Source organism: Siphateles boraxobius, unplaced genomic scaffold (genome assembly GCF_051911475.1).
Source record: "Siphateles boraxobius isolate OS27281-9 unplaced genomic scaffold, OSU_SipBor_1 22, whole genome shotgun sequence".
Taxonomy (NCBI): Eukaryota; Metazoa; Chordata; class Actinopteri; order Cypriniformes; family Leuciscidae; genus Siphateles; species Siphateles boraxobius.
Window position 1 is genome coordinate 23,677,803 of NW_027508833.1, and position 12,902 is coordinate 23,690,704.

The window sequence follows — 12,902 nt, forward strand, 5'->3', positions numbered from 1 at the left end:
GTATGATGCTTTGTTGAAACTGGCTCATACATACAGTACAGCACTCATGTTAGTCTGATGGTGAGGAAATGCATGGAGATCAAAAAATGACACCATGCACTGACTGGCAGCTACCATACTACATGCCACAAATGACTGCTTGAGAAAGCGTGACATCGAGAAGCGCATGTTTTGTGGCAATAAAACTCTTTCTATGCCATCTGCATTCAAAAATGATTTCATACTGTATGCAGACCGGCTTAGTCAGCTGAAGGATCAAGAGGTTCAAGGATGTTGTCCATTCTTAAAACACAACTTTCTTAAGATTACATCTACTTGAGCTTTAAAAAAAACTCTTTTGATGGCAAGAAAAGATTTTTTTGCCTGTTATTTGCTTTTTTTAATTGAAATGGCAATGTTCAAGGTCAAGCCCAGATGGTACAGATGCTTGAGAAAAATGGAGGAAAAATCGATTTCAACACCAAAATATCATGCGGAACAAGATGAGGCGAGATGACAGGAATGTTGATTTTGGATAGCTGGGAAATAGATGAGGACTTCACCAATAATAACATCAACCACGAGCAAGCTCATGAAATTAAGAGGGCAAATCAAGGGGAAGTACCCCACACATGCGGTACAGAATACTCTCCGAATATGAAGACGCACCCCTGCAGCGGTAATGTCTCATGCAGCTTCACATCAACTGATGTAGAGGTTAGAATGGCATGAATTTCTGTGTAAACGTGACTGGATGATTGGGACCCTGCCAATAGCTTTCTTTATGAGTACATAAAGATTCCAGAAAGATGGATATTGTTCTCAAACCGCTAAACTGATGAATGTCATTTGGAAGAAATTGGCATTGACATTTGAGAGAATTGCAGAGGGTAAGAACAGGTTGGAGTGAAGAAAGCAGATAGCCTGTCATGTCTGCATGAAAACTTAAATGTATACCTTTTCATCCAATGGGGCACAATGCACATTTTGCACATATCTGTGATAAAAGATAGTGTGCTCATTACAGGCCAACAGATAAAACTAACAGGCCATGAAATGGCGTTGGCCTCTGGAAATGATTTGATCACACATTGTACTTCTTGTTATATGCTGGTTCACTTTTCAGGCGTGGAAAATGTATAATTGGGTGTTTGTTCAACTAGGGGCACATATGGCTTTGTGGACTTCTCTTAAAACACAATTGTTTATTTAAAGTAATTTGTACACACGTTATATTCTGATGTTTTTCAAAAACACAATATATATATATATATATAATTTTTTTTTTTTAAATGTAGATGTTGCTTTGATTTTAAGATGAATTATCTTGACTCAAAGTGTTGGACAAGCTTAAAACAATCAAATAAATTATAAAAGTATCAAAATAAATAATAAAGATATGAGAAAAACTTTCAAATTCTTGGATTAATATGTTTTTATGTGACCTTCATATCACAGAGAGAGAAAAAAAAAAGCTGAAATATGTTCTTTTTAATAAAAATCAACCCCTACAATATAAAAGTGCCAGAAGTTGAAGAAACCCAATTATTTTAAGTGGTGGGGTTTTACTCAAATTATAATAAGATTCATTTGACCTCTCTGACTTGAATCGTGATTTGCAAAATAATGAAATTTCAGTTATCTTTAACTGCAATCAAAAAAATTGCATGTTTCATAAAAGAAATGACAGACTATTTTCTCAAAGCTACAATTATGTTTTTTTTAAAGCCAATACCCAACTTCTCTCAAATCTCTCTCTTTCTGACTATCTCTTTTTTTTTCTAATCACTGCATTGTATTTTTCATATTTGGGTTGGAAAATATTAGCAGAACAACTGAGGCAAAATGATACTGTTAAAAATAAGCATAAGGACACAAAACAAAAATTTGTACACAGAAATTCGATGATATCTGTTCTCTATTACAACAACTTAATTTAGATCAAGCCTCTTGAAATGAGGAAAGGAATTAAAAAAAGACTGCTTCAACAGCAATTAATCTGATAGATATCACTCTACTATAAGGCTGAAAGCAAAGTTCAAGAGAAATCTCAAAATGTATCATGTGCCAAAATGCAGTCCACTATCACATGGCAGAAAAACCTCATTATGATACATTTTGAAGCATCAATGCAGAGAACATGTCACTTTTCTGTACTAATTTTGTACATATGCTCTCATAATAAGCACTGGGGACAAAATTAGTAATCAGTGTGACCATGTTAACCACTTCGGAAAACCCCATGGCCAAGTGTAGCTCGTAAGAAAAGTTTGGGTGAATGATTTGAGATTAGCTCTGATTCAGGGCTACTGAATGGACTAAGCTAAGCATTAGAAATGTATGCCTGTTTCTGTTTTGTTTATATTATTTATCAAGATATCCTACTATATGATTGATTCTGTATTGGTGTACATGAGTTGGAACTTGGATTGGACAGGAAGTTACACTTTTTCTATCCATGGGGGGAGGCGATGCTTTGAGGATCTGATCCTCAGTTGCAAATGAAAGGCCACCACATAGAGGCAAGCAAAATTCAACTGACCTAGCCCACCTGCATGTCCTTCGCACTCAGCAAAGTCCTCGTCGTCACTGGAGCATTCGGCAGAGGAGACCATGTCATCCGTGGTCTAGAATACGGTGAAACACACACACACACACACACACACACACACACACACACACACACACACACACACACACACACACACACACACACACACACACACACACACACACACACACACACACACACACACACACACACACACACACACACAGGAGAATAGACAAAACAAAAGAGAAACTTGAATGCATTAGATTGTACCAGCATAAAGTTAAATAGCCTTTTCAGATAATGTTTTGAATTTATACTGTAGACCCAGAAACATTTTTCTGCACTGATTTTGAAGGAAAATCTGTGGTAAATTTTTAAATAAAGGTTAAAAAGGGGCTTTTTCCCCCAGAGCAATGCTATAGAAGAATCATTTTGGTACCCCAAATAACCTTTTGTGGAATGAAAGGTTTAATGGATGTTAAAAGTTCTTCATGGAACCATTTCCTTTATTCAAATATGATAAAATATATATTTTTGAAATATAAAGAAGGCATTCAAAAAAGAACAAAAAAATCTGACTCTATAGATAAACAGTGAAACCGGCCACAGTCTTATTAACAGCCGCAAGCATAATCAAATTAGCCACAACTTTTAATAAACAAATATAACACGAGTCTGAGATTTGGGGAATTTTATAAATGACAGAACGCTGAGGAGCTCTGCAGGAACAGATTACACGTAAGCCTGCTTATAAGTCAGTGTCATTATTTCACCGTCAATAAACATTAATTCACTGGTGACAGGCATTGAATGAGTTTGCTGAGCTCATCTTGGGTGTTAATTCCAAAATTTTATTTTGAAAAACTGCTCACGTCAAACATTTATACGAGTCACCTCCATCTCGCCCTTTTCGAGAGTCCGCATGGATTTCCCATCACTGTATATCACCGGCGTTGAGAGTAGAGGACCAAACACACAGCCGCACTCTGAGATTATCTGTGTGTCTCCAATGTCTCTCGCTCTGATTTATCCCCTACGCTCTCCCTTACTCATGCCAACCGCCGCGGCAAGCTCGTTTTTCACACCCTCTGCTTGGCATGTCTTTATTAGGAGCAGATTAGAATGTGGGGCAAAATAAGTACTGTCATAGACCAGGTTTATGAAATTTTAAATAACACAGGGAGCAATGCAAAGCACTCTCCTACGTGAAAGTGCCGGGCCATAAATATGATTCGGTTTGACGGAATAATAAAATGTTTTCCCTCTATATTCTTGGTGGACTCGGGCAAAGATTTGAGAAGCTTTTGGTATGAAAATGGAGCAAAAATACATTTGAATGCACATTAGGCTGAGCAGAGGTGCCGCTTCACATCGGCGGGGTGTGGAATATCGCTCTATGTGAATATAAAATTATTCATTGAATTTATATTTAGTGTGGCAAATAACTCATCTCTTTGGCTGAAAGGGGAGGAGGATATCACAGATGCAGAAAGCAATGAGAATCGTAATTGACTGATTGCGGAGAAAATGTGAAATTATCTCAGGTTTCCCCCTTGAATGACAGCAAAAAAAAAAACAGCATTTAATCTCATAAACCGCTCCAAACCGAGCCCACGGTTCATATTCGGTTTTAAAAAACGTTAACGACACAATGGCCATCTTGAATATGTATGTCTGTGAATACATGCACGTCTAAAGCTTTTTGCAGACTAATCCACAGGTACGTACTGATCCTGGAATCAGTTAAAGCATCGAATATCTCAGAAGTCGTTCGTCATATTCTCTTTCACAATAATACTAGCTCAGCGTTAATACAAGCCAGGAATGCAGTGGAGAGCTGCTGCATTATGCCATTTTATTCTCACATATTGATACTTTTGTTGGGAATGAGAAAATGGCCTAATCCACATATTAACAATGTGAGAATATGTTTCCATGGCATTAAGCCTTTAACGTTCATCTGTGCTGAATAGTCTAATCTTTCCCCGTCCCTCCCTCACGTTCAGCCTGACAGTGACGGAAACTTAATATTGAACTCCTGAAAGATTAGCTTGTTTCTTCACTCTTCGCAAAGCTGAGAGTGTAATGCTTCATGCTGTCCGACAGATAAGCAAATCCAGTTTAATCCGTTCAATTTATTTTCAGTCTTAAGGAAATTACACATTATTTAAAGAACAATGCATTTTGGCCATAACAATACTAAATACTAAATAATTAAAAAAACACCAACAAAGAATTATCTGTTTACTGATTTTCATTCAATAAAGTCGAATATACCTTCTGTTACGCAGAATCTGTTGCCGACAAATTATTTAAAGCAAAATGTGACCATAAGCCATGATTAAGACTTAAAAACATTTCTCGACTGGTGGTGAATAATGACCCAAAAAAGATAATATGACCCAGACTACGTTAAATACGGGTTCACTTGTGATGATGACAAACCGCTGATTAATTAGACACCACATGAATTGAGGGACAAACGTTCAGCATGATATACCGTTTGTGTGCCTGAAAATTAGGTCATATGTCACGTTTAATTTTCATAACCCATGTTTTCTGAAGTTTTATGTCCACTGAAAAATTGGGGAAAGACATTTCAGCTTTATCTACTGAATGATCGACTTCTGTGTACGCAAAAGTACGACATATTGAATGGACTGTACCTCCATCTCTCACAGCCTCACTTCTGTTCATGTCAGATTAAATACTGTGTCTGCTTTGACTAATGTCTATGGCTTTCTTGAACTTCATATTGAACTGTCTACATAGCTGTAGATGATGAGGACTACATAGCTTTCGATGACAGGACCCTATGGACCTGTTATTCGTCTGGCCTGGTGAAAATGAGCCAGATTGCTGTGTATTGAGTTTTAGTGAGCCGTCTGCTGGCCTGCTGAGGCAAAGAGTGAAATCTGATTATTCTACCTTGACAAGGTAAAGGTCATTATGGACAGGCCTGTATTTTCACCCTTGAGCTTCAAAAATAGTCTGTGAATTCACAGAAATCTGAGTGGACTGACTGCAGTTAAGAGAAAAAAAGAGAGCATGTTTGTATGAGTCAGGTAATATGAATATTTGCACGATATTCTAATTTTTCGAGTTTCACCTGTATACAGTGGGATTCAAAATCAAATTTAAACTTTAGAGAGAGAGAGAGAGAGAGAGAGAGAGAGAGAGAGAGAGAGAGAGAGAGAGAGAGAGAGAGAGAGAGAGAGAGAGAGAGAGAGAGAGAGAGAGAGAGAGAGAGAGAGAGAGAGAGAGATTAAGCTCTGTAGTCCTGATCCTTTGATTGTTGTGGACAGCACACCCTCTGAGATAAACACATTGTGACTGTTATCAAAGACTGTATTGTATCAAATCTAGCTGGTCTGCAGGAATACCAAAAATCTCGAAACCTGAAACCAGACTATAAAATAAGGAGGACAAGAACGAGGCTAGCATCACTGTAGAGACACATTACAATTCTCTAATATATTGACCAAATCACTTTTGGAATGACATCTAAAGCTACTTAAAAGTCATAATGTAAATCATAAATCAGTTTGTGGTCCCTATACAATAGACCTTTTTAAAATATATTTTATAATGTAAAAAAAGAAAGAAAGAAAAGAACAGTAGTATTTGGTACAGTAAGTCTTTGTTATTCAAAAACACAAATTGTTCACATATATAGCAAATTAATTAAAAAAAAAAAATCTAAAATTTCTAGTTGCAAAGTTCAAAGTGGCATTCCCAATTGTGCAAAATGGAATTCCCTAACACTATACATTTAAGGTGAGTTAAAAAGTCTGGACAGTGGGCAGGTCCAAAACGGAGTTGTTAACTATGCTAACTAAAACTCTTAAAAAACATTTTTGTTAACGGAAATAAAGCCTAAATAAATTCAAATATCAAAAATAGATGGAAAAAAATTTAATTACATTTTTTTAAAATAAAATGAAAATGTCAAAAACTAACAAACAAAATAAGTACTAAAATAACTAAAACAAATTTAAAGCTGAGTAGATATAAAAACAAAAAGGGTAACAAAAGCACAACAAAATGACTCAAAATTAAACTAAAACTAAAATGAAAACTTAAAATATATAAATAAAAACTAAATATTAATAAATGCTACAATAGCATATGCATAATACTAAACTAACACCAAAATAGAGATATTTTGGAAGATTGAACATTTCTTAAAAATAAGGGACAAATAATTAAACAGTAACAATAAAATTAATTAAAACTAACAATATAAAATAAACAGAATTTAAGTTCTGGCAAATGTGGCATGGCTGGGCGAATTCCAGGCCACTTCCTCCACAGTGCCCAGCAGTCTGATTACATTCTATGCCTACTTATGGTAGAATACCCTTGCAGCTGCAGGGCGAGATGGTATTTTGGGTCTGTGACATTGTGGATGTTGGTTAGCATTCAACTCTTTGCCTCGAGGTCTGCTTTGCCTATGCAAATATGCTTAATCAATGCAGGATATTTACCATGGCTCTGCTCAAAGATAACTGACAGCCCGGGTGAGCTGTTCCAGTGTCCTGCTGGGTACAGAAAGCAGGAGGGAACTACATGACAGAAGAGGCCAGCATCTCAATTCCGGCAAATTTGGTTATTCTGGAAACCCTAAGGATGTTTATGAAAATGCAAGAATATGGTCTTTTCGGAAATGCGATTACACAGGGTGTACTCAAAGCCTTCTAATATCAAAAATGCTCTGCATCAGAGGACAAACAGGGCGTAAACGGATGGGGAGTAATTTAAAAATCTGTCTATCAGTGCCCGAACTGAACAAAGTTCTCTGCTGTTCATGTGCATGCAAGATTTCATTTGAGGTGAAAGATGTCCTTGAAAATGTGGCTTAGTTGATAGGAAGAGCTGATATCACTTTATGCGGCTGTATGGGCAAATTTAGCTGCGTGGAAGAACAAATGGATTAAATAGTCACCGCTGACAGTAAGGACACTAAAACTGGCACAGAACCATTTTTCTTGCCATTTGTATCTCAAAAAACAGCAAGAATGTGACCAAATAAATCTAAAACAACATGCTAATTTTGAATTCAAAGAATGCCATACATTTTGACTCAAACACCCTTGTTAATAACATACTTAGAAAAATGGCACTAGCAAGCTTTTGAGAAAAAAAACCCTCTTTAAGAGCTAAAAGGGGTCACACACCAAATTCATTGCTCTTTTCTTCACCTTAAATTACTGTGCTGACAGTCTTGCATAAATTAGTGACATAATACGAAGCATTTTTTTGTAAGTATAAACATTTCTGATGTGTAAAAGCTAAATAGTCTCAGTGCTTGATGAAAAGCTTCACAAATTTAGTGCTGCTGACCCGTAGACCCCCAAATTACCTTTTTCTATTGATTCATTTGATTCCATTTGGCTTGTCTCGCAGGGTGATTAATTGAGGTCAGAGAGCATCTTGTGAACAATACAGGACATTTCATAAATAACACTGAGAGAAGTCCAGTATGATCACATGAACAGACCCAAATACATTAACACTGAAAGCTTATTATCAATTAATGCACAGTCCAGCTAAACCTGCCATCTTCACTCAGTACTAAACTGTTAACAATGGTTTAAATATGTCAAATATAAAAAAAAAATGAAAAAAATAAAGAGCGGAAAATAGTTTTCGCATACACTAATTTTTTTTTTATGATTAAGCGGCCCGTATACAAAAGTACTGCAAAGTCATAATAGACATAGCAGTGAATCAGCGTATCCTTTGCCAAAAGTCTGTGCATGTAAATCCTGTAGATATGGGAGCAAGCGTGTGATTTACGGTCCAAACAGAAGCCAGATCATTAATTTCACAGGAGCCCCTCAGTTCTAATCGATTATACAGCACCAAGGAAAGTGCTGACGCTGGAATAATCTTTGAGATTTAGGAATTTCCTCTTGTCATGTTTTTATGCCTCTATTTTGATTTAAGATGTGGTGTGGTCAACATGTTTGATGTCGAGATTTAGCATGGATCACTGGGAACCGAGCTAACACTGATGTCACAATCAGTAAAAACTAAAGTGATTCAGATGTCATAATCACTGGAAACAGAATTAATTCTGATGTCACAATCAGTGTGGCAAGGAGGATGAGGCCGAGAGCCGTGGCGGAACAGTGCGAGGCCGCTGGTGATGGATAATAAGCGCCGCACCAGCCGAGTATCTCACAAAGGAGCTAGCATAAAAGGAGGAGTGACGACAGTGAAGGACGAGAGAGGACCAGGCCTGGAATATTTATGTTATGTTTTGTTTATGTGTGTGTGGCAGTCGTCCGTGATTTGGTGCCGCATTTACTTTAGTTTGTGTTTGTGTATAATGAAAGTGTTTAAACGTTCAATAGTTCCTCCTTTATCAACAAACTTTGCTACACAATGGGAAAATAACTAATTCTGATGTCACAATCAGTGGGAACAAAACTATTTATGTTACAATCAGTGGGAAAATAACTAATTTTTATGTCAATCAGTGGGAACAAAACTAATTCTGATGTAACAATAAGTTGGAAATACCTAATTCTGATGTCACAATAAGTAGGGAAAACAACTAATTCTGATGTCACAATCACTTGGAAGAGAACTAATTCAGTAGGAACATAACTCTTTCTGAAGTCACAATCAGTGGCAACAGAACTAATTCTGATGTCACAATCAGTAGGGAAAGAACTCATTCTGATGTCACAATCGGGGGGAACAGAACTAATTCTGATGTCACAATCAGTGGGAACAAATGTAATTCTGATGTCACAATCTAGTGGGAGAAAAACATTTTGATTTCACAATCAGTAGGAAAATAACTAATTCTGATGTCACTATCAGAGGTAACAGAACTAATTCTGATGTCATAATGACTGAGAACAGAGCTAATGCTGATGTCATAATACTGAGCTGAAAGAGACATTTTTGCATACACTGTAAAAAATTGCTGTAAAATTACAGCCGATTTCCAACAGTAAATACTGTTATTTCAATAAACCGCTAAATCATGTGAATTTACAGGTAATGGCCGTTAAAGAAAGCACTTGCAGTAAATTTACAGCTTTTAAACAGTAAACCGGTTTGTTTCTGAGAAAAACGGTCTCGCGCTGTAAAAAGCAGCACATGGGGGCAGGGCTTCTTCAACACGAGCTCGAATCTCTCGGATGCAGAATGCGGTCAATAGAATCCCTTCAAAACTATTACCGTCCGTGTCTACTAAAGAAGGAAACTGTTCAAGGTAAGTGTATTTCTTTGTTGTTATTTTACTATGTTGCACTCGACTTATAAAATCGCCTTTTTGATTTAACATTACTTTGACATTACAGCTTTGACATTGCAGGAATAAATTACATTTTAAAATATATTAGAAGAGAAAACAGTTCTTTAAATTGTAAAAATATTTCAGAATATTGCAGTTCTTACTTTTTTTTGATTAAAAACAAATGCAGCCTTGGTTAGTGTTAGATAATCCATTTACAGACCCCACATTTTAATGTTTGTTCCTGCTAAATTTGCTTTGTTACAAAACAACTTTTTTTTTTCTTTTTGCCTAAAAAGAAAACACACTGACATAATCTGTATGTTGTGGGAACTAAATATAAAGACCATCTAAATATATTGTCACACGGCAATACATAATGCTTACTAACATCTTACTAGATTAAGAGGAAAAGCCTAGCCAAGACTAATCTAATTTAACTTTTTTGCTTTAATTTGTTCCAAATAGATCTGAAAATGAATGCTAAACAGCTGCATGATTCAAAGTGTCCTAGCCATGCCTGTATCTCAAGCCTCTTCAAGAGGTGATCAACAGTTAAGATAACAGTTCCACTTACTATGCAATTAAGATAAAATAAAATATCTAGTCTTTTATAGTCCCTATGAACCCCAAATGATTCCACGTCGCTTCAAAAAGAATCTTGACAAAAGCAGACATTAAAACAAAAGTATGCTGACTCTGGTCTGCAGATAATCATCTTCTTTCATCCCTCCTGTGGGGTTCTCTGGCCTTGATGCTATCGTGTCTATCTCCACTTTGGCAGTACAAGGAGTGAACAGCTTGTATTACAAACGGAATCAATAAGAAGGGAGAAGATCAGTTTCAGAATGATTCAGAGAGTTCCACCTCTCTGATGACAACCATTTGACATCTTATCGCACATCGTGTTTTCTACAAGAAAAAGAAAAGCGATAACAGGGGCGTATATATATGATGAGAGGACTTGCTTAGCCCTGATACAAAAACGAGGGATCTTCAACTGAAAGAATTTATCAATTTGAGTGCTCTTTGATTTAAATATATGAATGGTAAGATCAACTAAACGTGAACTACACATCCAGTATCTGTGTTTAAAGTACATTATTCAGACATTATTTTAGCATTCAGAATATTTTAATTATTCATTCTCGTTACTGAATGAAAATGTAAGGTTTCACCTGGCTATTGATTTAGAGATCTTTCTAAGCTCACTTTGCTCACTAACTCTTTGCGTCATGGCCTGCAGCAAGGACTCAGTCCAGAACACTTCATTTTGTTTTGTACTCATGACTTTTTTTTGTACTGCACAGCCAACTATAATCGTCCCGAGCTAACGCTAGAGCTTTCAAACAGCCACCGTTCATCTTCCTGTTTACACGGGAATGGTCTCGCTCCTTATCTTTAATCACTTTCTGGCTGAGGAGGGCAAGGTCGCATGGGACCTTATGACAAACTATTTCCCTGAGCACTCCTCTTTGTGTCCTCGCTAAAATTAGAAAGCAATACACAGTTTGCTTCAATTATAGATTCAAATCTAAAGTGCTGTCTTTTATAATGGCGTGCCTGTTTAATTTGAAGAGGGGATGGAAACAGTCTTGGGAGATAGAGAGGTGCGTGTGGTAATGTCTGGAGAAGACGAAAATGATAGAGGCAGAAGACGGAGCAATGGCACATGAACATTGTGTTCAGACGGCATGTCCGAAGCCTGATTTCATTACCCAGACACCTTGATATTAGAATATGAGGAATGTGTCCTCATGAGAAGATTTTCCCTGAATATTGTATTCGATTTTTATTAGTACAGCACCTTTCATGCATAAAATGCGCTTTAGAGAACAGAGTATAAGAGAGAGAGAGAGAGAGAGAGAGAGAGAGAGAGAGAGAGAGAGAGAGAGAGAGAGAGAGAGAGAGAGAGAGAGAGAGAGAGAGAGAGAGAGAGAGAGAGAGAGAGAGAGAGAGAGAGAGAGAGAGAGAGAGAGAGAGAGAGAAAATAAAGTATAACAACTGGGTAAAACTATTTTAAAACTATTACAAATATTTTAAATTATAATCAAATTAATATTTGATCAAATTGATTAAAATTATTTATCATACAAATATTATTTGAATTAATTATAATAATTATAAATTATTTATCAAGTGTAAACAAAGAATATCTTTAAAATCTCCCTGTAGTCAATCATTTTATTCTTTAAAACTCATCTTTGATCACCAAAATTATTTTATAATGGCATAATAAAAGAAATATTTCCTATGAATTTTTTGTATTCTTACCTTAAAATAGCTCGAATGTAACACCTGTGAGCTCCGCCTCGATTCACTCATACAGGCTAGTCTACAAGTCGATGTATCAGAATAGTAATGAGTTTTATGTATCGCTGTCTTCAACGTAGGACACATAACGGTAATTAATATGATTTGCCTTTGGCTTGACTACGTTATAAAACAGCTAATAATGTGTTGCTAATGTTACACAAACCATGTTCCCATTCACAATCTCAGACTCATACAGCTGCCCTTTAAAAATCAGCATCCTTACAAATGCTTTGAACAACTTAGAACGTCAGTGGAGAAAGGCATATAGTTCATCATAACATCATAATATACATCATTTAATATAGATCACTTCACCCTCTATATTTCTAAATGTATCTGATTTCCGCCCACACGTTGACAGGATTGGCAACAAGGTAGTTGTGAGACGTAAAAAACACCAGCGATTTCAAACTGCATTTTTGAGAGCTTTTTTTTTTCACAGCAGTTTTAAATAGAAATTACTCAGCAATGGTGCTGAATTTGCACATGTTTTGTCTTAAAGCATATTAAAATAACCACATAGACATGTAAACAACATTAAAAACTTGTTGTTCACCACAAGGGGTCTTTAAAATTAAAATGATATTTATCATTAACTTCCTTCATTTCATTCACTGTGACAAATTTGAGGCTGCGACTAAAGTTTTTCAGTTGAAATAGGTGGACTTTTTTTTTACAGTGTTAATTTATATTTTCAGCAAATGAAAGTAAAATGTTCTATTTTCTATTTCCATTGGCTTAAAGTACTGCTGTGAAAAAAAGTGCTTGTAAATATCTATTACCAAATCATTCAAGAAATGA

General features: G+C 36.1%; 1 protein-coding gene across 18 annotated transcripts in view; it reads right to left on the reverse strand.

Moving 5' to 3' along the window:
- Nucleotides 1–12,902, reverse strand: part of nrxn3a (neurexin 3a) — a 302,208-nt gene that overhangs the window by 18,468 nt on the left and 270,838 nt on the right. For 13 of the 18 annotated variants that reach the window (XR_013206630.1, XM_077239234.1, XM_077239237.1 and 10 more), the window contains one exon: nucleotides 2,522–2,606. Coding sequence is in view for 15 of the 18 variants with exons in the window: in XM_077239234.1 (XP_077095349.1) it covers nucleotides 2,522–2,606 (85 nt within the window). In the remaining 3 variants the exon portion in view is untranslated. Of the gene's footprint in view, nucleotides 1–1,690; nucleotides 2,607–12,902 lie in introns of those variants that run through there. The other 5 variants (XR_013206632.1, XR_013206631.1, XM_077239242.1 and 2 more) reach the window with 2 other exon arrangements.